This window comes from Protomyctophum parallelum, assembly GCF_964188405.1.
Source record: "Protomyctophum parallelum genome assembly, chromosome: 23".
NCBI lineage: Eukaryota > Metazoa > Chordata > Actinopteri > Myctophiformes > Myctophidae > Protomyctophum > Protomyctophum parallelum.
This window is the reverse complement of record NC_139715.1, coordinates 30,428,324-30,450,353: the sequence shown is the minus strand read 5'-3', so window position 1 is coordinate 30,450,353 and position 22,030 is coordinate 30,428,324. Positions and strand designations below refer to the sequence as shown.

Here is a 22,030-nt window from a genome sequence, read left to right as displayed (position 1 = left end):
CCTGGTGCTACATAACTCCACTGGTACCGGTTACAGTACTGCATGGTGCCTGGTGCTACATGACTCCACTGGTACCGGTTACAGTACTGCAGGGTGCCTGGTGCTACATAACTCCACTGGTACCGGTTACAGTACTGCAGGGTGCCTGGTGCTTCATAACTCCAGCGGTACCGGTTACAGTACTGCATGGTGCCTGGTGCTACATAACTCCAGCGGTACCGGTTACAGTACTGCAGGGTGCCTGGTGCTACATAACTCCAGCGGTACCGGTTACAGTACTGCAGGGTGCCTGGTGCTACATAACTCCAGCGGTACCGGTTACAGTACTGCATGGTGCCTGGTGCCTGGTACCGGTTACAGTACTGCATGGTACCAGTACCGGTTACAGTACTGCAGGGTGCCTGGTGCCTGGTACCGGTTACAGTACTGCATGGTGCCTGGTGCTACATAACTCCAGCGGTACCGGTTACAGTACTGCAGGGTGCCTGGTGCTACATAACTCCACCGGTACCGGTTACAGTACTGCATGGTGCCTGGTGCTACATAACTCCAGCGGTACCGGTTACAGTACTGCATGGTGCCTGGTGCTACATAACTCCAGCGGTACCGGTTACAGTACTGCAGGGTGCCTGGTGCTACATAACTCCAGCGGTACCGGTTACAGTACTGCAGGGTGCCTGGTGCTACATAACTCCAGCGGTACCGGTTACAGTACTGCATGGTGCCTGGTGCCTGGTACCGGTTACAGTACTGCATGGTACCAGTACCGGTTACAGTACTGCAGGGTGCCTGGTGCCTGGTACCGGTTACAGTACTGCAGGGTGCCTGGTGCTACATAACTCCAGCGGTACCGGTTACAGTACTGCATGGTGCCTGGTGCTACATAACTCCAGCGGTACCGGTTACAGTACTGCATGGTGCCTGGTGCCTGGTACCGGTTACAGTACTGCATGGTACCAGTACCGGTTACAGTACTGCAGGGTGCCTGGTGCTACATAACTCCACTGGTACCGGTTACAGTACTGCATGGTGCCTGGTGCTACATGACTCCAGCGGTACCGGTTACAGTACTGCATGGTGCCTGGTGCCTGGTACCGGTTACAGTACTGCATGGTACCAGTACCGGTTACAGTACTGCAGGGTGCCTGGTGCTACATAACTCCACTGGTACCGGTTACAGTACTGCATGGTGCCTGGTGCTACATGACTCCAGCGGTACCGGTTACAGTACTGCAGGGTGCCTGGTGCTACATAACTCCAGCGGTACCGGTTACAGTACTGCATGGTGCCTGGTGCTACATAACTCCACTGGTACCGGTTACAGTACTGCAGGGTGCCTGGTGCTACATAACTCCACTGGTACCGGTTACAGTACTGCATGGTGCCTGGTGCTACATAACTCCACTGGTACCGGTTACAGTACTGCATGGTGCCTGGTGCTACATAACTCCACCGGTACCGGTTACAGTACTGCATGGTGCCTGGTGCCTGGTACCGGTTACAGTACTGCATGGTACCAGTACCGGTTACAGTACTGCATGGTGCCTGGTGCTACATAACTCCAGCGGTACCGGTTACAGTACTGCATGGTGCCTGGTGCTGAATTCAAATCCACTTATCTGTGCAGGCTAGGGAGAGTTGGGACTGGGTCTCCCTGTTCCACTCTGAATTCTTGCACTTGTTTTATGTGGAGGACCGCATGGTCCTGGTATACCAGGTCCACATGGTCCTGGTATACCAGAGGGTGCCTACACTTTCTTTTAACCTGAGAGCTACTTTCAAAATGACCAGCTTAACCAGATCCACACACGCACACAAAAGTATCATCCCATTGCTGAAAGTAGCAGCACTGGTGTTGCATGTACTACAGTAAGACCAATGGAATGGGAAATAGAGAGAGGAAAATGGAATCTGTAGTTATTTGTATATGACTCTGTAATGCTATTGATTGTTTGTGTGCAACACCATTGAAAGCAAAGTATTGCATTGTGTTTGAGTCTCTTTTTTATGTCAATCAATCGAGTCACCTTAACCCATTTTGACCCGAGAACGATTCTACAAAAATGGCTTCTAAATCATGACAGTTTTCTGAAAAAGCTTTGTTTCTATGTCAGTCGTTCGATTCGATTTTTCAGAAATAGCAGACCTACAAGCTCGTAGCGTGGCACTCAGTGCCGTGCTATGAGCTGGTAGATCTGCTATTTTTCAATAGCTGGAGCATAACATAATGCTAACACCAAAAGGGGTACCAAAGTGGCAGATGGCAACAAAAAAGAAGGGGAAAAAAAAACATTTTAGGGCCATGTCATGATGTGGTCTACCTGCAAACCCTTTGTGATCTACTGGTATCTAATGATCTACCTCCTGGGCACCCCCCCCTCCCTGTGCTATACCTATTCTGATGTGTTGTGAAGACACCCCTCCCTGTGCTATACCTATTCTGATGTGTTGTGAAGACACCCCTCCCTGTGCTATACCTATTCTGATGTGTTGTGAAGACACCCCTCCCTGTGCTATACCTATTCTGATGTGTTGTGAAGACACCCCTCCCTGTGCTATACCTATTCTGATGTGTTGTGAAGACAACAACTTTATCTTCGCTCTCAAATTAAGAGTCAGTTAAGCTGTAATCAAGCATCTCTGTCTACTCTGTACAAAATGTTCCAAGTGCAAACTGGCAGGTGGTTCGCAGACACAGTTTTATCCCAAACCAACTGCTTGTTACTGTAGACTTAAAACAAAAAAAGGTTCTCCTCCTCTGAACGACCCTGATCTCACTGCTGTCTCTGTTCTCCTCCTCCTCTGCAGCAACGTTCCCAGGGCAAGCTGCTGTTTGACCTGGTGTGTGCCCACCTCAACCTGCTGGAGGGAGACTACTTTGGTCTGGAGTACCTGGACCACCGCAAGATGACGGTGAGACGCACGCACGCATGTGCACACACACACACACACACACACACACACACACACACACACATTCACACACACACACTAAATGGTAAATGGTGCATTTATATAGAGCCTTTATCCAACGCGCTTTACATAGATTGTGCATCACATTCACCCATTCACACACACACACACACACACACACACACACACATTCACACACCGATGGCAGCAGAAACCATGCAAGGCACCAACCTGCACATCAGGAGCAATTAGGGGTTCAGTGTCTTGCTCAAGGACACTTCGACACTAACTCTGGGGGAGCCCGGGTTCGAACAGACAATCCAGCCATCCAGCCACTCTACCCCTGAGCCACGCACGCTCACACGCACGCACACGCACGCGCGCAAGCACTCGCACATATGCAATGTCTATGTTTCAACTTGTATTTACGTTGTTTTGTTTTTGCCTGTAGGTTTGGTTGGACCTGCTGAAGCCAACATTGAAGCAAGTCAGACGTAAGATCGCTCACGCATGCACACACACACACACACACACACACACACACACACACACACACACACACACACACACACACACACACCGATGGAGGATATAATGACTAAATTAAATATAATGAGAAAATTGGAAAATGTAATTTATTTGACCTTTTGTAAGTGAATGTGGAAATTTGGAAAACTGCTATAACTTAGTTATGTACATTTCAGTGTCACGATAATACTGGAAGTGAGATAATGAGGTTTAACGGTTTAACGTTACTTTTAACCCATTCTGACCTGAGATCAGATTCTAAAAATGTTCTTCTACATCCTGACACTTTTCTGAAAAAGCTATGTTTCTATGTCAGTCGTTCTTTGATTTTTCAAAAATAGCAGACCTACAAGACACGCTATGAGCTTGTAGATCTGCTATTTTTCAATAGCTAAAGCATAACATAATGCTAACACCAAAAGGGGTTCGCTCGCAAAATGGGTTAAGCAAATATAACGGGGCGGAGAAAAAAAGTCACAATGTGATGGTTTCATAATTGCACATGATATTAACAGATTGCTTTCTTGCTTCCAATCTTTCCCTCCAATTCTCTGCGTCTCTCCTTCCTTTCCTCTGCCACCATCTCCATGTCTCTCTCTCTCTCTGTCTCCGTCAGGTCCTAAAAACACCATCCTTCGCTTCGTGGTGAAGTTCTTCCCTCCAGACCACACACAGCTCATGGAGGAGTTGACTCGGTGAGTGGCGTTTGGCCTCCGACGCCGTCGGCAGACGCCAAGAAATCAAAACAAAACAAAAACCAAACCTTTCTAAATGACAGAGGTCTCGTTTTTATCTCCCTGCTCAGTCCTTCAAACCTACTGTATGCCCGCTCGCTTCAGAAGTGCCACTTGTGGTTTGTGACAAAACTAAACAGACAAAATGTCCTGGAGAAGAGATGGACAGTATTGTCGTTAAGGGGCGCATCATGACATAAAAATGTTAATTTTCAGGATTCAAACTCAAAAATAGAAATAAATAATTCAAGATTTCAATTTGAATATAGCAAAAAAAATTGCTAGATCTACAAGCTCAAAACGTGTCGCAGCGCGACGCGTTTTGAGCTTGTAGATCGGCTATTTTAATAATAATATATGGCCATTTTTTTACACGTTTTATATCCACATTCCAGAACATCAGAAAGGAGACATGTTGAAATTTTTAGAGTTCTTTGCCAAAGGGACCCAGGCACAAACTCAACATCAGAGACCTTGGGTCACATCACAGGAAATGCTTTAGAAATGGTTTCCCATGAGAAATTGGTTAGTACAGCAATAAAAAGGACTAGCATGGGATTGCTATGGTGACAAACCTGAGAGATGGGGGCCCTAAAATGTAGATTCACACAACGATTCAGACCTGCTCCAGATCTGTGTAAATTGTTTTGTTTTTAAAACATTCTGCTAAAAGCAGATTGAAAGAATGTCAAGCTCTGAGTCAACTTGTCCCAGCTGGAAAAGCCAGGCACTCTTCTGAAAACACCCATTTGGGAGCATTGAAGGTTTTTTTGAAGGCACAACATTTATTTATTATGATAATTATTGGGCTGCTGGGTAAAAAGTGAGAGCAACGACTCAAGCACAGCGGCAAATTTCACCCTCTACTGTATCTACTCTTGGTGGGCAAAACAAATACTATAAATCCATCATAAAGATAATTGAATAGACACAAATATAGTAATAACAGTGTTATTTTTTTGTATTTCAAACTACAAAATGTCATTGTAATTATTTCCTGAGGAAGTAGACTAAATTCATAACCGTCAGCCAGTGTCACACAGGGCATTGAACTGGAAATGGAGAACGCACAAACACAACATAATAACATAATGCTCTGTAGGAAGTGTGCAGTCAGTGTACCCTTTTACTCTGCTGGGCCCTGCGAGGCCCTGCGATGCTTTAGAAAAACACTTCACAACGTCAAATAAGTCACTCTCCATTTGGCATTTGATTCATGGGTTCGAGAATCGAGAGACGTCTGCTCAACGGAGGGAGAGGGGGGGGGGGGATTGCTGAGTCCGTCCAGCACAGGAAGTTGGAAGGGAGCCACTGGTCCTTTGTTTTAGCTGTCCACAGCGCTGCGTCTTTCCTCTGGTTCGGGACTGGGGGAGCGAAGGGACAGACAGACAGACAGACAGACAGACAGACAGACAGACAGACAGCTGAGAGGAAGGAGGTTGAGTCAGGGACACCGCAAATGAATGTGTATAAATAATGGGAAAATAGAATAGACATTAAGTGTCATCAGAAACGCTTGCATGGTCAGAGAATCATGTCGGGAGCCATTTGTTAGTTGCTGGTGCCAAAGTAGTGAGACGGACAGAAGCATATATGCAGACACATGGTAGAGACAGATGGAGCGACCGCAGGCAGAAGAGTCAACAGAGATGCTGTTGAATGGTTGGATGGAGAGGTGTAAATGGAAAATGGTGCATTTATATAGCGCCTTTATCCAAGGCGCTTTACAGAGATTGTGCATCACATTCACCCATTCACATTCATACACCGATGGCAGCGGAAACCATGCAAGGCACCAACTAGCACATCAGGAGCAATTAGGGGTTCAGTGTCTTGCTCAAGGACACTTCGACAGTAACTCTGGGGGAGCCCGGGTTCGAACTGGCAACCTTACGGTTACCATCCAGGCACTCTACCCCTGAGCCTCGTATCTTATAAGTTTAAGTATGTCATTGACTCACACTTCACTCCCATGTAAACAAAACCCTCTCTTTCTTTCTCTCTCTCTCTCTCGATTTTCCATATGTCTCTCTCTCTCTCTCTCTCCAGCTATTTGTTTGCTCTCCAGATCAAACATGACCTGGCGTGCGGTCGTCTCATCTGTAACGACACCAGCGCTGCACTCATGGTCTCTCACATCATCCAGTGTAAGTACTAACTGGAGCGAGCTAGCTAGCTAGCTAAGCTAAGATGTTCTCTGTATCTTTCCGTAAACGGAATGGAAGTTCAATGGTTGGAACGTCGATACTAGGAAGTTCAATGGTTGGAACGCGGATACTAGGAAGTTCATATGGGTTGGAATGCGGATACTAGGAGGTTCATATGGGTTGGAACGTGGATACTAGGAGGTTCATATGGGTTGGAACGTGGATACTAGGAGGTTCATATGGGTTGGAACGTGGATACTAGGAAGTTCATATGGGTTGGAACGTGGATACTAGGAAGTTCATATGGGTTGGAACGTGGATACTAGGAAGTTCAATGGTTGGAACGTGGATACTAGGGAGTTCATATGGGTTGGAACGTGGATACTAGGAGGTTCATATGGGTTGGAACGTGGATACTAGGAAGTTCATATGGGTTGGAACGTGGATACTAGGAAGTTCATATGGTTTGGAACATGGATACTAGGGAGCTAGCAAAGCCCTCGCGCACATCAGCTGCTCGGCTGCTAAATTCTAAGAATTTAAAGTTCAGTAAAACGATTCACCAAACCTGCGTTGTTGAATTGTGTCATTAAGGACGTGTATATAAAAGATGAACATGTACTAGTGTCATCACTTAGTTCTAAATACCGGTAATCTTTAATAATCTGTTGTATTGAGCAGCTGATGTGTGTGTGAGTGGTTAGCTAGCTTCCTAGCATCTGAACAGAATCCAGTGCTCTGAAACAGGCTAATATACAGTAGACTACATTTGATCTGACCCTTGACCTTATGGTTACATCACTATGGTCCCCACGAGGGAAAGGGTTATTTTTATGGTAAGACGGATTTATTTTAGTTTGGTTTACAACGATGAAAAGATTCAGGCTACAGTTAGGGTTGGGGTTAGTGTTCATTCATATTAGGGAAGGGATTCATGTGGCTAATGTTAGGCTTAGGTGGGGCCTTAGTTCACATCAGGCTAAGTTCTTGTACTTAAGACAAATTGAATGAGTTGCCAAAGCATTTCACATAAAATATGTGATAACAGGCAAGAGATTTTGATAAGCATATGTATCTGACTTTCTTTCTTTCTTTCTTTCTTTCTTTCTTTCTTTCTTTCTTTCTTTCTTCCTTTCTTTCACAGCGGAGATAGGAGATTACGAGGAGACTCAGAGCTGGCAGCATCTGCTTCACAACAAGTACCTGCCTGACCAAGATGCCCTGAGAGACAAGATCACTGACTGCCACCGCCAGCATGTGTGAGTACACACACACACACACACACACACACACACACACACACACACACACACACACACACACACACACACACACACACGCACACGCACACGCACACGCACACACACACACCTGACCAAGATGCCCTGAGAGACAAGATCACTGACTGCCACCGCAAGCATGTGTGAGTACACACACACACACACACACACACACACACACACACACACACACACGCGCACACGCACACGCACACGCACACGCACACGCACACGCACACGCACACGCACACACACACACACACACACACCTGACCAAGATGCCCTGAGAGACAAGATCACTGACTGCCACCGCAAGCATGTGTGAGTACACACACACACACACACACACACGCACACGCACACGCACACACACGCACACGCACACGCACACGCACACGCACACGCACACGCGCACACGCACACGCACACGCACACGCACACGCACTCACACACACACACACACACACACACCTGACCAAGATGCCCTGAGAGACAAGACACGCAGTCACACGATATTTATTTATTTTCTTCCCTTAATAGAACCCTTAAATAAACATTTTACCTCTTATTTAAGTTATTTTATACCATTTTGGAACCGAAATAGGGAACCGTTTAGAACCGGAATCGGTACCGGATTCGCAAAAATCCAAACAATACCCGTCCCTAGTTATAAGGCAGCCACAAACTTTCACACTCATACACCTTTTCGACAGCTACACCCCCCCCCCCCCCCACTCTGTCTCTCTCTCTCTCTCTCTCTCTCTCTCTGTCACTCAGTTTTCAATGGCCCCATGCCAGCACAGGAAGGAAGTGGCTAATTCAGTGGCCTATACGGGAAACAGGAAGTTATTTTCAGAACTTGTGTGTGGAAACAAACATGTTTTGTGGTCTGTTTTCTTTTTCTCTTTGATCATTGGCGTCTTGTCAACACTAGTACAGTAAACACCGCTGAATGTAGTGTAGTACAGTAAACACAGCTGAATGTAGCGCCCAACCCAACGTCTTCGCTTTGCTTTCGCTTCGGATCAATTCACAAAATAAGCTCTGGAGTAAACAAACAAACAAGATGATCTCCACAAATCATCACACTAAAGATGATGTTTTAATCACACATGGAAATATTAAAAAGCTATTAACCCATTCTGACCTGAGATCACTCGGTGGCGCGATATGAGCTTGTAGATCTGCTATTTTTCAATAGCTAAAGCATGACATGATGCTGACACCAAAATGGGTGCCCGGTCAGAATGGGTTAAAACCTCTTCAAGATTGAGATATGAACAATGCAAACCACCCAATGTACGCAAACACGGGGACAAAAACATTGAATTTTGGCGAGGGAACCCATTACCAATATTTTCTGAGAGACGGATGTTTCGGCTATCCAGCCTTTATCAGTGATGGTGATAGACTGCCCATCTTTCTGACTGATGAGTATTTGACTGACTGTTCTTTTTTTCTGCCCCCCCCCAGAGGTCAGACGCCAGCAGAGTCCGACTACCAGCTGTCGGAGATTGCGCGGCGCTTGGAGATGTACGGCGTTCGCCTTCACCCGGCCAAGGACCGAGAAGGAACCAAACTCAGTCTGTCTGTGGCCCATACCGGGGTCTTAGTGTTCCAGGTCAGTCTGTCTGTGGCTTACGCCAGGGCTCCACTGGTCGCGTCTGCGTCGCGTCTGCGTCGCGTCTGCGTCGCGTCTCCGTCAGTGTCGGGAATGTTCCCTTTTAATCAATGGAGGGTGGCTCCACTGCCCGCGTTGCGTTGTGCTGCGTTCGGTGTCTAAAAAATTGCCCCGGTTCGTTTTTTGATGCGCGCACGCGTGACGCGACACGTCCAGTCATGTATAAAATATATATAAATATGATTGATTGATTATAAATATGAAGCCCGCGGTGGAGCACCTCAATCGTGACGTTGACGTTCTCATGACGCGAGCAGGACGCACCGGGGATTTTATTTTTACCAATGTAAACCTGAAAGGGGGGAGTTTCCCCACTTGGACGTAGAAGGAACATGTTATTATTATTATTATAATATTATTATTAACATGTTATTCCAATCAGTTCCTCTCCCCTCCATGAGGCGCCTAGTCTACTGTACATAGTTAAATCCTCAGTGGTCATTTAACCCATTTAGGGTTAAATTAATTAAAAAAACGTTCGCTCTGAAAGAAGAATATATTCAAAGATTTGTGCCGCATTTTTGCGATTTTTCAAAAATAGCAGACCTACAAGCTCGTGAGCTTGTAGATCTGCTATTTTTCAATAGCTAAAGTATAACATAATGCTTAGTTAAAACACCAGAAGCGGTTCCCGTCCAGAATGGGTTAACTCTAACGGGTCCATTTGGTTTCTAACTGTTAATCTTTTAGCTGGGGGATCCCCAGAAACCCCACCAAGGACCCCCTGGGAGTCCAGTACCGCCCACGGACCGACCCAGCATTGAGACAGAACTACTGGCCCGCCTAAATAGTCGGCTTAAACACATGAACAGATAGTCAAATGTGTGTCCTCTCCTCCTGCATGGAAACTTCCCTGTTCCTGCTTCACACAATGCGGTCTCACAGTAGGTCACTCGGCTCCCAAAAATAGGGCCAAGATTACACGGATGCAAATTCCACATCCAAAACCCTGAATACAGAGTCGTTGTCCCTCTGCGGTCAGAACATTCTTTGGTCAGTACAGTACGGTACAGTGACCATCACATGCATGGCTATAAATCAAACATGACATTGACAAAACAATCGCATACATGGAGTATAGATTTACTGTGCATCAGACATGACACGGCCAAAACCATCATACACACAGATTTTACATCAAACATGACACGGCCAAAACCATCATACACACAGATTTTACATCCAACATGACACGGCCAAAACCATCATACACACAGATTTTACATCAGACATGACACGGCCAAAACCATCATACACACAGATTTTACATCAAACATGACACGGCCAAAACCATCATACACACAGATTTTACATCAGACATGACACGGCCAAAACCATCATACACACAGATTTTACATCAAACATGACACGGCCAAAACCATCATACACACAGATTTTACATCAGACATGACACGGCCAAAACCATCATACACACAGATTTTACATCAAACATGACACGGCCAAAACCATCATACACACAGATTTTACATCAGACATGACACGGCCAAAACCATCATACACACAGATTTGACATCAAACATGACACGGCCAAAACCATCATACACACAGATTTTACATCAAACATGACACGGCCAAAACCATCATACACACAGATTTTACATCAGACATGACACGGCCAAAACCATCATACACACAGATTTTACATCAAACATGACACGGCCAAAACCATCATACACACAGATTTTACATCAAACATGACACGGCCAAAACCATCATACACACAGATTTTACATCAAACATGACACGGCCAAAACCATCATACACACAGATTTTACATCAAACATGACACAATGGAAACCATTGCGGACTGTACGTTTACATCACAAAACCATTAAATGCATACTGTGGATTTACATCAAACGTGACACGCCCAAAACCATCACATACCATGACACAGCCAAAACCATAAATACTGTATGTTTACATCAAACATGACACAGCCAAAACCATAAATACTGTATGTTTACATCAAACATGACACAGCCAAAACCATAAATACTGTATGTTTACATCAAACATGACACAGCCAAAACCATAAATACTGTATGTTTACATCAAGCACGTCAGCTAGTAGACATTTGTTAACATTCTTGTTTCCACTGAATAACATCCTCAGACTTAAAGGCCCAAGTGATACAAACAAATTGGTATAGCCCCACCACCGTCACAAGCATTTACACTCGTATTTAAAGTGACTATAACCCTAATTTATAGATTGGGCCATTAACACTACGTCTTTGAGGGGAAAACGTTTTTATTTCATTTCATCCTGACGTTTTCTTTCTTTGAGGGGTTCGAAGCGCTCTCGGCATTCGGAAAATGTCGCTGACGTGACAACTCGGGCGCTTAATTAGCTGGGGGAGGTTTTGTGGTGAGGTCTCCGCCCAACCTTGGCAACGTCTCAGCCAGGAGGGAAGAATGTGCCCATGTTCAAGTTCAACTGCTGAGCTATCCACACTGATGAGCTGAATCAGGGAAATGCTCTCCAGCTGTGGAGATGGAGAAACAACGGGCTTTATTCATATATATTTTGCGCAACAACGTTTTTCAGTCATATAGTACAATTAATAGTCCAATTTATGCCATTCCGCACAACAAAATGTCTTCGGCCGTTTGGCCTACCCCAGTGTCTGCTTAAAAAGACGCTAAACGTGTGTTTTGCAATGACACAGGGCTACACCAGGATCAATGCCTTCAACTGGTCCAAGATTCGAAAGCTGAGCTTCAAGCGCAAGAAGTTCCTCATCAAGCTGAGATCAGACCCCACTGTAAGTCTTCTGTTCTGACGGGTTGGGGGAGGGACTTGGTCGAAGGAAGGTTCTATTTAATTATCTCCCGTCTGTGTGTCTTGCAGCAAAGTTCTCACCACGACACGTTGGAGTTCAACATGGCGAGCAGAGACTGCTGCAAGGTGTTCTGGAAGATCTGCGTGGAGTACCACGCCTTCTTCAGGCTGTTCGAGGAGCCCAAACCCAAACCCAAGCCGGTTCTGTTCACCCGGGGATCCTCCTTCCGCTTCAGGTATAAAAAATAAATCACATTCGTGTCCCAGAGTGTTGGCTCAACCGTCTTGGCCGTCTATAGGCCACCAAGCCAGCCGGACGGCGTGCCGCGGGTTCGACTCCCCGAGCCTGCCGGCTCTTTGCCACGTGTCACTCCCCATCTCTCTCTCGCCCTCTTCCTGTGTGACTTATACCGTTTCCTATCAATAAAGGTTGGGCGCGGCTGTGGCTCAGGAGGTAGAGCAGGTCGTCCAATGATCCATGGGTCTGTGGCTCAGGAGGTAGAGCAGGTCGTCCAATGATCTGTGGCTCAGGAGGTAGAGCAGGTCGTCCAATGATCGCTGGGTCGGCGGTTCGTGTGATATTTACTCTCTCCTCTCCTCTCTCGTGTTGCAGTGGTCGCACCCAGAAGCAGATCATTGATTATGTGAAAGACTCTGAGTTCAAGAAGCTTCCGTTTGAAAGGTGAAAGCTCTATCCTCTTGATTGATTGATTGATTGATTGATTGATTGGACGTCTGAACGTCAACTTGTCCGCCAATATATTGACAGATATATTTGTGTGCGTGCCTGCGTGAGTGCGTGCGTGCGAGTCTTAGAAAGATGGAATGGTTTTGAAAAGCACAACCACTTGTTAAATTAAACAGCTCGTCATTTGGCATAACACAATCTAATATCGTATTATTATTAGATATTAGTAACCATTAATTCATCCGTTTTCATGATTCACGTTTTGACGCTAGCCAACCATATGCTGTCTTTCCAGGAAGCACAGTAAGATTCTGTCCAATAGCAGTGCATCCTTTCAACCTACTTCCTTCCACTCACAAGTGCCAAAAGAGGTAAAACACACACACACACACACACACACACACACACACACACACACACACACACACACACACACACACACACACACACACACACACACACACACACACACACACGGTGGGTGGGGGGGGGGGGGGCTTACAGATAATTTACTGTTGTTACTTAATTACACTATTAACATTGCGATTCATCACGTTTGTTCATTGTAATGGACTTGTTGACAGTCTGCGGTACAGAAGCAATACAGATTAGAAAAAATATATTATGAACAAGTGCTTTTGAGAATGACAATATAAAACCAGCAACTAGTCTGTTTTGCCGCTACCATATAAGTGGTCAAGTGTGTGTCTGACAAGAGTTTTTGTGCGGGTGTGTACAGTGTACTAGAGCCCACATAATGTAGTGTACACTCCAGTGTGTGCAGTGTACTAGTACCCACATAATGTAGTGTACACTCCAGTATGTACAGTGTACTAGTACCCACATAATGTAGTGTACACTCCAGTGTGTGCAGTGTACTAGTGCCCACATAATGTAGTGTACACTCCGCTGTGTGCAGTGTACTAGTACCCACATACAGAAAACACTTTCTTCACCTACTCTCTCCTGCCCCATCCTTTTCCTTTCTTTCTGTTTCCTCTCCCTTCCTTCTCGTGTCTCTCCCTCTCTGACTCTCTCCTCAGATCGCCACGTCCATCCCTCTGGCGGACCAGTCGGACTCGCCGGGACCCGACCGGGCAGCCAACGGTTCCGAGGAGCCGCCCGCCGGCACCGCCGACGTCCTCCAGGAGAGCTCTGAGCCCCAGACGGTCCCCAGCGAGCAGCATCTCCTTAACCCAGGTCCAGCCTGCAGGGCTAACAAAGGCAGCAGTTCTTCCATCCCTTACATAGACTGCAGTGACATAGACAATGAATACGATGTGGCTAAGAGGGTCCACAGCAAGGCAAACGGCAGCTATGAGGACGGGTATAGGCATGGTGGTGGTTTTAATACCAGAGGGGGTTTGTTCGGGGTTGTAAACGGGGTTTACCACCCCCAGGGGTCGATGCGGCAACAGCAGCAAGGTATGAATGCAATGCAGCAGCAGCAGCAGCAGCAGCAGCAGGGCATTTTGGGTAACAGATGGGACGAAAGTCCACCAGCGTCGAACAAGTTCAGTGTGAGCCGAGAGATGACGGACGACGAGGTTCTGTCCAACGGAGGCTCGTTCCGCGGCCACCTGCCGCTCCACAGCACGCTGCTGGACGACATGTTTGTGGGCGGGGGGAAGCGCAGCGCGGCGCCCTGCCGCCCGCTAGGGAACGGCACGCGGAGCCAGTGCTCCAGCCCCGTCATCGGTGGCTTCCACCAGCGGACCAGCTCGCTGAGTCACGCCGAGAACGGCATGGTGAACGGCTCGGTGCCGCGCTGGGACGACCGCGGGCATTGCTTCAGCAAACGTCCCGGCTTGCCGGAGGCTCTCCCCGCGTCGGTGGCGCTCTATGGCAGCTATTCGCCCATCGTCACGCCGCGCCACGCCAAACCGCAGCACCACAACAACAACAACGACATGCGGAACCGCTCGGACACCGACCCGTTTATACTCAGCCAGCTGGCTTCCTCCACTCCCATCAGGTCCTACGGAGGCGCGTCCTCCGTGCCGACCGCGCGCAAGGCGCCGACGGCCAACGGGAGCCGCGTGAGCAGCCTGGCGGTCCCGGGGCAGGCTCGTACGAGGCTGTACGGCCGCAGGGGGAAGCCGGCCGCGCTCGGCCCTCCGGCGCCACCCGGCGGCCAGCGCGGTAACCTCAACCAGCCGCTGGTGGACGCCGGCTCCTCCAGCAGCGGCTCCGACACCAGCGACTCCGAGTCGGACACGGGCAGCAGCTCGTACGGACGGCCGCTGGTGTACGGGAACCCCAACGCCGCCGTCGGTTCCCTCAACTCGGTCAACTCCAACGGGGTCGTCCACGGCGCGACGCTGCCGCGGGGCAAGTTCTCCTTCGGCAGCCTCGAACTGGAGGACGGAGAGGATGGGCTGGGAGTGGAGGAGGGGGAGGGGGAGGGGGAGGTGGTGGCGGGGGGATGCTATCGCTTTAACGAGAACGATACGGCCGATCGCATATTCAGTTGCTGACGGAGCGGGCCGCTACTTTAGTGTCTTGTGAGGATGCCGGATGAGGCCGCAGTGTGCGACGCGTGGCCGCATTATGAGCGCTCCAGAAGGTGTTCTAAGGCAGTGATTGTCAACCTTTTTCATTTCAAGGACCACCAGGGTGGTTGTGGTGGTTGTTTTTATCTCTGTGTTTAACTACAAGAGTGTACAGATGGAACCAAATGGACCCTAACTAACGGCTCCATTTGTTTTTATTTGAGCCCTGGTGGTGGTCCCCAGAACCAACGTAGTTGAGAAACCCGTGTTCTAGATCTACAGAAACGATGCATCTGGTCTTGACCTAGGCGTGAGTGAATTGTGGAGCTGAAACCAGCCGCCTGACTGAGTTGGAAAAACCTTGGTAGACACATTCAGACCGTAGGTCAGGACGTATACAAACGTCATTTTTAATCCCTTGGACGTGTACACATGTCTTAGAGCTTTTTTTTATTGATATCAAACAAAATATTTAATTAATCTTTTTCTTCTTGCTGTTGGCGCTGCCGTTCACGTCCTTGTTTACGGCTCAGAAAGAATGCCTCGTATCTCCTAATCTCTCCATGGTTTTGACCAGACGGGCATACTTCTGTCTTCATTTCGGACTCCAACAAGCCTCTCGTTTGGAATATTAATGCTTCTAGAGAGACTTTAGCGTGACCAGCACGAGGTAAGAATGGAACATTATGCCTTCCGGTTTTGGTGGTGGACCTTTCAGAGTAAAATCTCCCACATCTGCTGGCACTCTATCGCTCTTATTTTGAAAGAAATCCCGGCACTTGTTGTGTTTAATGGGTGCACTGCACGTTTGCCTTATTGCAGACTGTGAACTTCTCACTCTGGGGCCTTGTGTTTTAAAATAGCTGCGTTGTAAATATGCAGTGTAGTAAATGGTAGAATGTTGTAGTTGGTTACTGTAGTTGTCACAGTCTGAGGGATATCCTATGAGCCCTAAACAGAGTTTTAGTACAGTCTGAGGGATATCCTATGAGCCCTAAACAGAGTTTTAGTACCAGCATAAGTGAAGTATACTGAAAAAAACCCTTTCTTATCAAGTGCCATAACTTATTAGAAATTGTATTTCTAACGTAGAGTAGATTTTAAGTACTAACGTATTAACAGAAATGCAATACCTTTTACATTTTTTTAAAATGTTTTTTATTTCTATACACATTAAGGGCTTAGTTGAAACGGAACGGAAGCTCGAGGGACACAAATTATGTCTGTAAAGATAATTTGTAAAGTGATTTTTAGGATTTTAACTTTGTGGCTCAGGTTGCCAGGTTTGTGGCACGGGTTGCCAACTGAAGAAGGCATTGAGATGTGAGAGGTATCGCTCGGTCACTTGGGTACGACTCTTCCCTTAAGTGTTGTGGAAGTTGCCTGGGCTTTGAACGTAGGTTACGTCATATGCACAAGTGTAACAATGGAGTGTTTCCATTACCGTCGTCTACTGTACGTTGTACTGTGAAATACTTGTGATGTAATTATGAATGTCGTGTCGTTCGATAGAACGTAAGATAGGTGGAGGTTTTTTGAAGAATGCCATTTGGAAGTCTTTGGAAGGTTTTAAAGGGGTGGCATTGCTGTGGTCCAGGACTGTCCCACAACGTAACTATTTAATCTATGAAGTAAAATGCAGCACTATTCTCCTTTTAACCACTAACCCTGGCGTCCTATTTTTGAACATTCATTAGGCAAAAATAAACAAAGTGTCATTTGGAAAATATCCGATCTACAAGCGCTATGAACTCAGTACTAACAAGCTCAGTGTTGTGAGCTTGTAGATCAGCTATTTACATTTGTGTGACTAAGTGGTTTAACAGTTGGCCTGCTGGCTATTGAAGGGATTGCACTTAGACGAATCCTGTTTGTTGATGGAAAGAAATGTGTGTGTTCATTGTGAGGTATTTGTCTGTCACAGGGTGACATCCTGCCGTTTTTTCAAGGGCTCAAGGCAAGCCACAAAGACCAACACAAAGTTCTTATTCTGCTCCAGAGCACTTTTTTCACGCTTTCTATCATTCCATTTTTATATCTATATGGTGGGGAAACTCGCCAACTCGCAACTTTGGCAATACGAACGTATTTTGAACTGAGAAATGACTTTCCTGCAGAAACGGGGTCGAGACATTTACGACCTCTTTGAGTTAGTGTCTGTTAGTAGACTAACAACATCACTGTGGTGGTGTCACTGGTGTGCTGCCCTCTCTCTCTCTCTCTCTCTATCTCTCTCTCTCTCTCCAAAATGTCCATTCGACCTATGTTACCCATCTTGCTAGCTGGCTGCTTTGCTTGGCATGCAACAACAAGCAAAAACAAAAGAAATAAGCTAAATCGGTTTTCTTTCTCGGCTGCGTTGTTTTGATTTGTTTTTGGGTTTTCTTTTTTTTACTATTGAATATTTGCTGTCATCTCCATCACTGTCTGCTCTGCTCACTGCAAAGCTAATATGCACAGGTTTCTCTCTCTCTTGTGCTTGCATATACTGTAGCTACATCACCTCACCAAACACAACTGGGATCAGATGTTCATGAACGCCCCCCCCCCTCCCCCCCTCACATTGTCTGATATAAGAGAACATTGTTATTATTGGTTCATGTTCAGTTTCACTGAAGTCTCCTGGATTGGACGCATGCTGCAAGATGTGTCAGATGATGTTCTCGAAAACAAATCATTTCGTTTTCACAGCTAATGTTAGAGAGTTAAGTTGGACAACTTTACGTCGGGGTTATTGGGGGGGTCACCCTCGATTTGCTGCTCTTAAGTGCCACCACCCTGATACACTCCTGTTTGGGTTTTTTTTTTATGTGCACTGATTTACAAGCATGTTATCTCTAAAATATTACGCAATCCTCACTTTCCTTCCCTGCTGATTGAATGCATGCTAACCTGGCCAGTGATCAGTCACTCAATGGCTCTCGGCTAAAACAGTTCCAGATGTTTAAAGAAATCTGAGAAATGCACGCAGTTCACATTGGGAAAACTGTGGGTGAAAAATGTACTGTTGTGTTTTGTATCTTTTTTAGAAAGTCCAAGATAATGAGTCCACTTAACGTCAGCACTGCATGTGTGTGTGTGTGTGCGCGTGCGTGCGTGCGTACGTACGTGCGTGCGTACGTACGTGCATGCTTGCAGAGGGAGCAAGGCGATGGAGAGTGAAGGATGATGATAGGGAGCTAGGGAGCGAAGGAATAATTGAAGCTTTTGTGTAAGACGGAGAAAAAGCTGAGTCTCAAAAGTAACTACCGTACAGTACAGGATGTGGCATTTTCTTTTTAAATGCAGTTGAAAGGTCTCGTCGGACATTTGGGTTCAGAAACAGGCCCACACATGAACACAGCAATGCTTGTGAGTTCACTTCCTGTTGCCCATCACCAAAATAGCCCTTCCAGCAAGTCCCCTCATACGAGTGCTTTTATTTTCTGTTGTTAATGTACTGTACATAACATTAGAATGATTAGGTTGTGCATTTGTGTGCATGTTGTACATTTTGATGGCCGTTTTTGATAATAACGATTGATGATAATGATTGAATGTAGGTCATATAACCCATTCTGAACGGGCACCCATTTTGGTGTCAGCATCATGTTATGCTTTAGCTATTGAAAAATAGCAGATCTACAAGCTCATATCGCGCCACCGAGTGGCGCGATACGAGCTTGTAGGTCTGCTATTTTTGAAAAATCGAAGAGCGACTGACATTTTTAGAATCTGATCTCAGGTCAGAATGGGTTCATCAGACCAGTGTGTGTCCGGCGGAAACCTCGTATGAATCTGATCTCAGGTCAGAATGGGTTAACTACCAGACACACATTGAGAAGTCTTCGTGGCTGATGATGTCACTGTAATAATAATAACCTTGAAGATCCTCCTCCTCTTTGTTGTTGTTGACAACCAGCCTGACTCTTGTCTTTTTAATGGAACACGCCAACTTTTAGGCAAATGTCCAGTTTTTTCTCAAAAAGATGCAACGATTAATTCTTATGAAAATTAAAAAATTAAAATAGAGCCTGCAGCCAATTGTTGAACACAGGCTTATGCAGCGCAACACACTTAATCGTGAACACACTAAGTTGAACTCATTTGCCGCTGACACCGCCATCTGGTGGCTGAATGGATACTCATTGACCGCCACCAGCCACCATTCATTTCAACGTTAACCGTCTTATTTTGAAAGCCGTTTCTCTTGGAAAACGGAGAAACAGGAAGTGGAAATTCGCAAAGTCCTGCGAATGTTATTTAATTCACCCTAAACATGAAATTTGTTTTGTTTATAGATATAACGGCGATCATATTATTGTTTATGGAAATTTGCCGCAAATCGAGCTTGTTTTGATCAAAAACGCAGCCTGGAAGAAGAATCCGAGATATTAGGATTATAAAAACTCCGTTCCTGATATTAGGATTATAAAAACTCCGTTCCTGATATTAGGATTATAAAAACTCCGTTCCTGATATTAGGATTATAAAAACTCCGTTCCTATACAGACGACATAAGTCATCTTTTTCACTTCAGCTTTCTTTCATCGCACGGAAACCAGAGTGTTACGAGCGCCTGCAAACAGAGTTGTGAATTGTAATCAATAATTATTCAAAAAGACGTCCAAATGCGACCTCTGCGTCGAGGGCTCAAGTAGGTAAAGGCATCGGAAGACGACGATCTCAGTGGCGAATGAGTTAATTAAACAATTAGTGTATTTCCCCAAAAAACCTCTGGCGTATTCCCTTAAGAAGAATGTTTGGACACAGAATGTTGTTTTTTTTTTCACTAAGCACTCTGAATGTATGACTGAGAAACACTCACCCACTGCTTTACCTTTTATCACTCATGTAACACTTTGTATCACTGTCCTTTTTTACACCGTGGTGTTGTCCACACTTTCTTTCTAAGTTTCTATGGTTCGATATTCTATTTTTTCACCTTTTTGCAATGCTCTCTTTCTAAATTTCTCTCTCTCTCTCTCTCTCTCTCTCTCTCTCTCTCTCTCTTAACACTGTAAATGGTTTTGTGCACTAGCGTAAATAAAAAATGACCCCGTGTCTTGTAAGAAAAGGGACTCTGGATTTAATGTAGAGTAGAAATAAGCCCCTGCCCCCCAACATCACAGCACGCACACACACACACACACACACACACACACACACACACACACACACACACACACACACACATATATACCCGTCCCCCCACATGTTGTATAACACATCCACGCCCACCTATACCCACTCCCATAGATATGCTTGCCTCTACCCATACACGCACACATGCCAACCCTGCCCATACCCACACGCATACCCACTTCTATCCATATACAGTACCCACTTCTGCCCCTATACCCGCAAATACAGTATACCCATGTACCCGCCTCTACCCATATACCCATCCATACACACATACCCACCTCCACCCACATACCCGCCTCTACCCATTATACCCACACATACACACATACCCACCTCCATTCATAATATACCCTCATCTACCCATATACCCATCCATACACACATACCCACCTCCACCCACATACCCGCCTCTACCCATTATACCCACACATACACACATACCCACCTCCATTCATAATATACCCTCATCTACCCATATACCCACACATACCCGCCTCTACCCATATACCCACACATACACACACACCCACCTCCATTCATATACCCTCATCTACCCATATACCCACACATACACACACACCCACCTCCATTCATATACCCTCATCTACCCATATACCCACACATACCCGCCTCTACCCATATACCCACACATACACACACACCCACCTCCATTCATATACCCTCATCTACCCATATACCCACACATACACACACACCCACCTCCATTCATATACCCGCCTCTACCCATGTATGTACCCACACATACCCACCTCCATTCATATACCCGCCTCTACCCATGTACCCACATATACCTGCCCCCACAAATACACCCCTCCCCTCCCCCCTTGCATGTGGTGTTGTGGTAGATGTAGAAGTCGTTTGTCTAGTTGTTGGCCGTCCCGCGTGGTTGGGTGTGCGTGCGTCCTCCGTCTGTATCAAGTACGCCAGTAGTGAAGCTGCTTCATCTCTCCATCGTTTAGTTTTGTCATGTCTAGTTGGAAATAATGCCCACGTGTTTGGGTGTGTGCGTCTGTGTGTCTGTATGCCAGTAGTTACTAGTTAGCGGCTGCTTCATTTATCCATCCATTGCTTTATTTTGTCATGATGTCTTGTTGTGGGGCCATGAGGTTGGGTTTTGCGTTTGTCTCGTCTGTGTTGAAGTACGGCAGTAGTTTAGCTGGTCCATTTTTTCCATCCATCCATTGTTTTTGTTTGTGTTAGTAGTTCGTCCTTTTAGTCTTCATGTAAAGGCGCTGTGAGTTTCCGTAGCGTCTTCTTGTCTCAGAACTGCATGCCGTGGTGGACGTTGTCCATTCGTTTCTCCCGTGATCTTTTGTGGCATGTGAGCCGGCCAATCAGTGGGATGTAAACTTTGCAGCTGGGCAAGTATCCATATGGACTCTATGAGTGCTGATGTAGTGCCTTCTGTAGTGAGTAGAACGCTGTAACCCGTTGGCTGACCTCTCTAGACGTGTGTCTTTGCCTTCCACTATAAGAAACTGTAGAAATATAATACTCAATTGTTTATTTCCGAACTGCTGACTCAAGGATGTGGTTGGTATATAAATGTCAAAAGAATATGTTGCCGATTTTCATTCTGAATCCCGTCGTTATGATGGCGATGAAAAGATTAC

General features: G+C 46.2%; 1 protein-coding gene across 1 annotated transcript in view; it reads left to right on the top strand.

Annotated features, from left to right (window-relative positions):
* Window positions 1-22,030, top strand: part of LOC310854085 (FERM, ARHGEF and pleckstrin domain-containing protein 1-like) — a 159,470-nt gene that overhangs the window by 38,532 nt on the left and 98,908 nt on the right. The window contains 11 exon segments of the mRNA XM_083758578.1: window positions 2,809-2,913; window positions 3,365-3,407; window positions 4,058-4,136; window positions 6,225-6,322; window positions 7,467-7,581; window positions 9,076-9,223; window positions 11,977-12,072; window positions 12,159-12,325; window positions 12,703-12,771; window positions 13,073-13,148; window positions 13,821-13,977. Coding sequence (XP_083614704.1) covers window positions 2,809-2,913; window positions 3,365-3,407; window positions 4,058-4,136; window positions 6,225-6,322; window positions 7,467-7,581; window positions 9,076-9,223; window positions 11,977-12,072; window positions 12,159-12,325; window positions 12,703-12,771; window positions 13,073-13,148; window positions 13,821-13,977 — 1,153 coding nt within the window.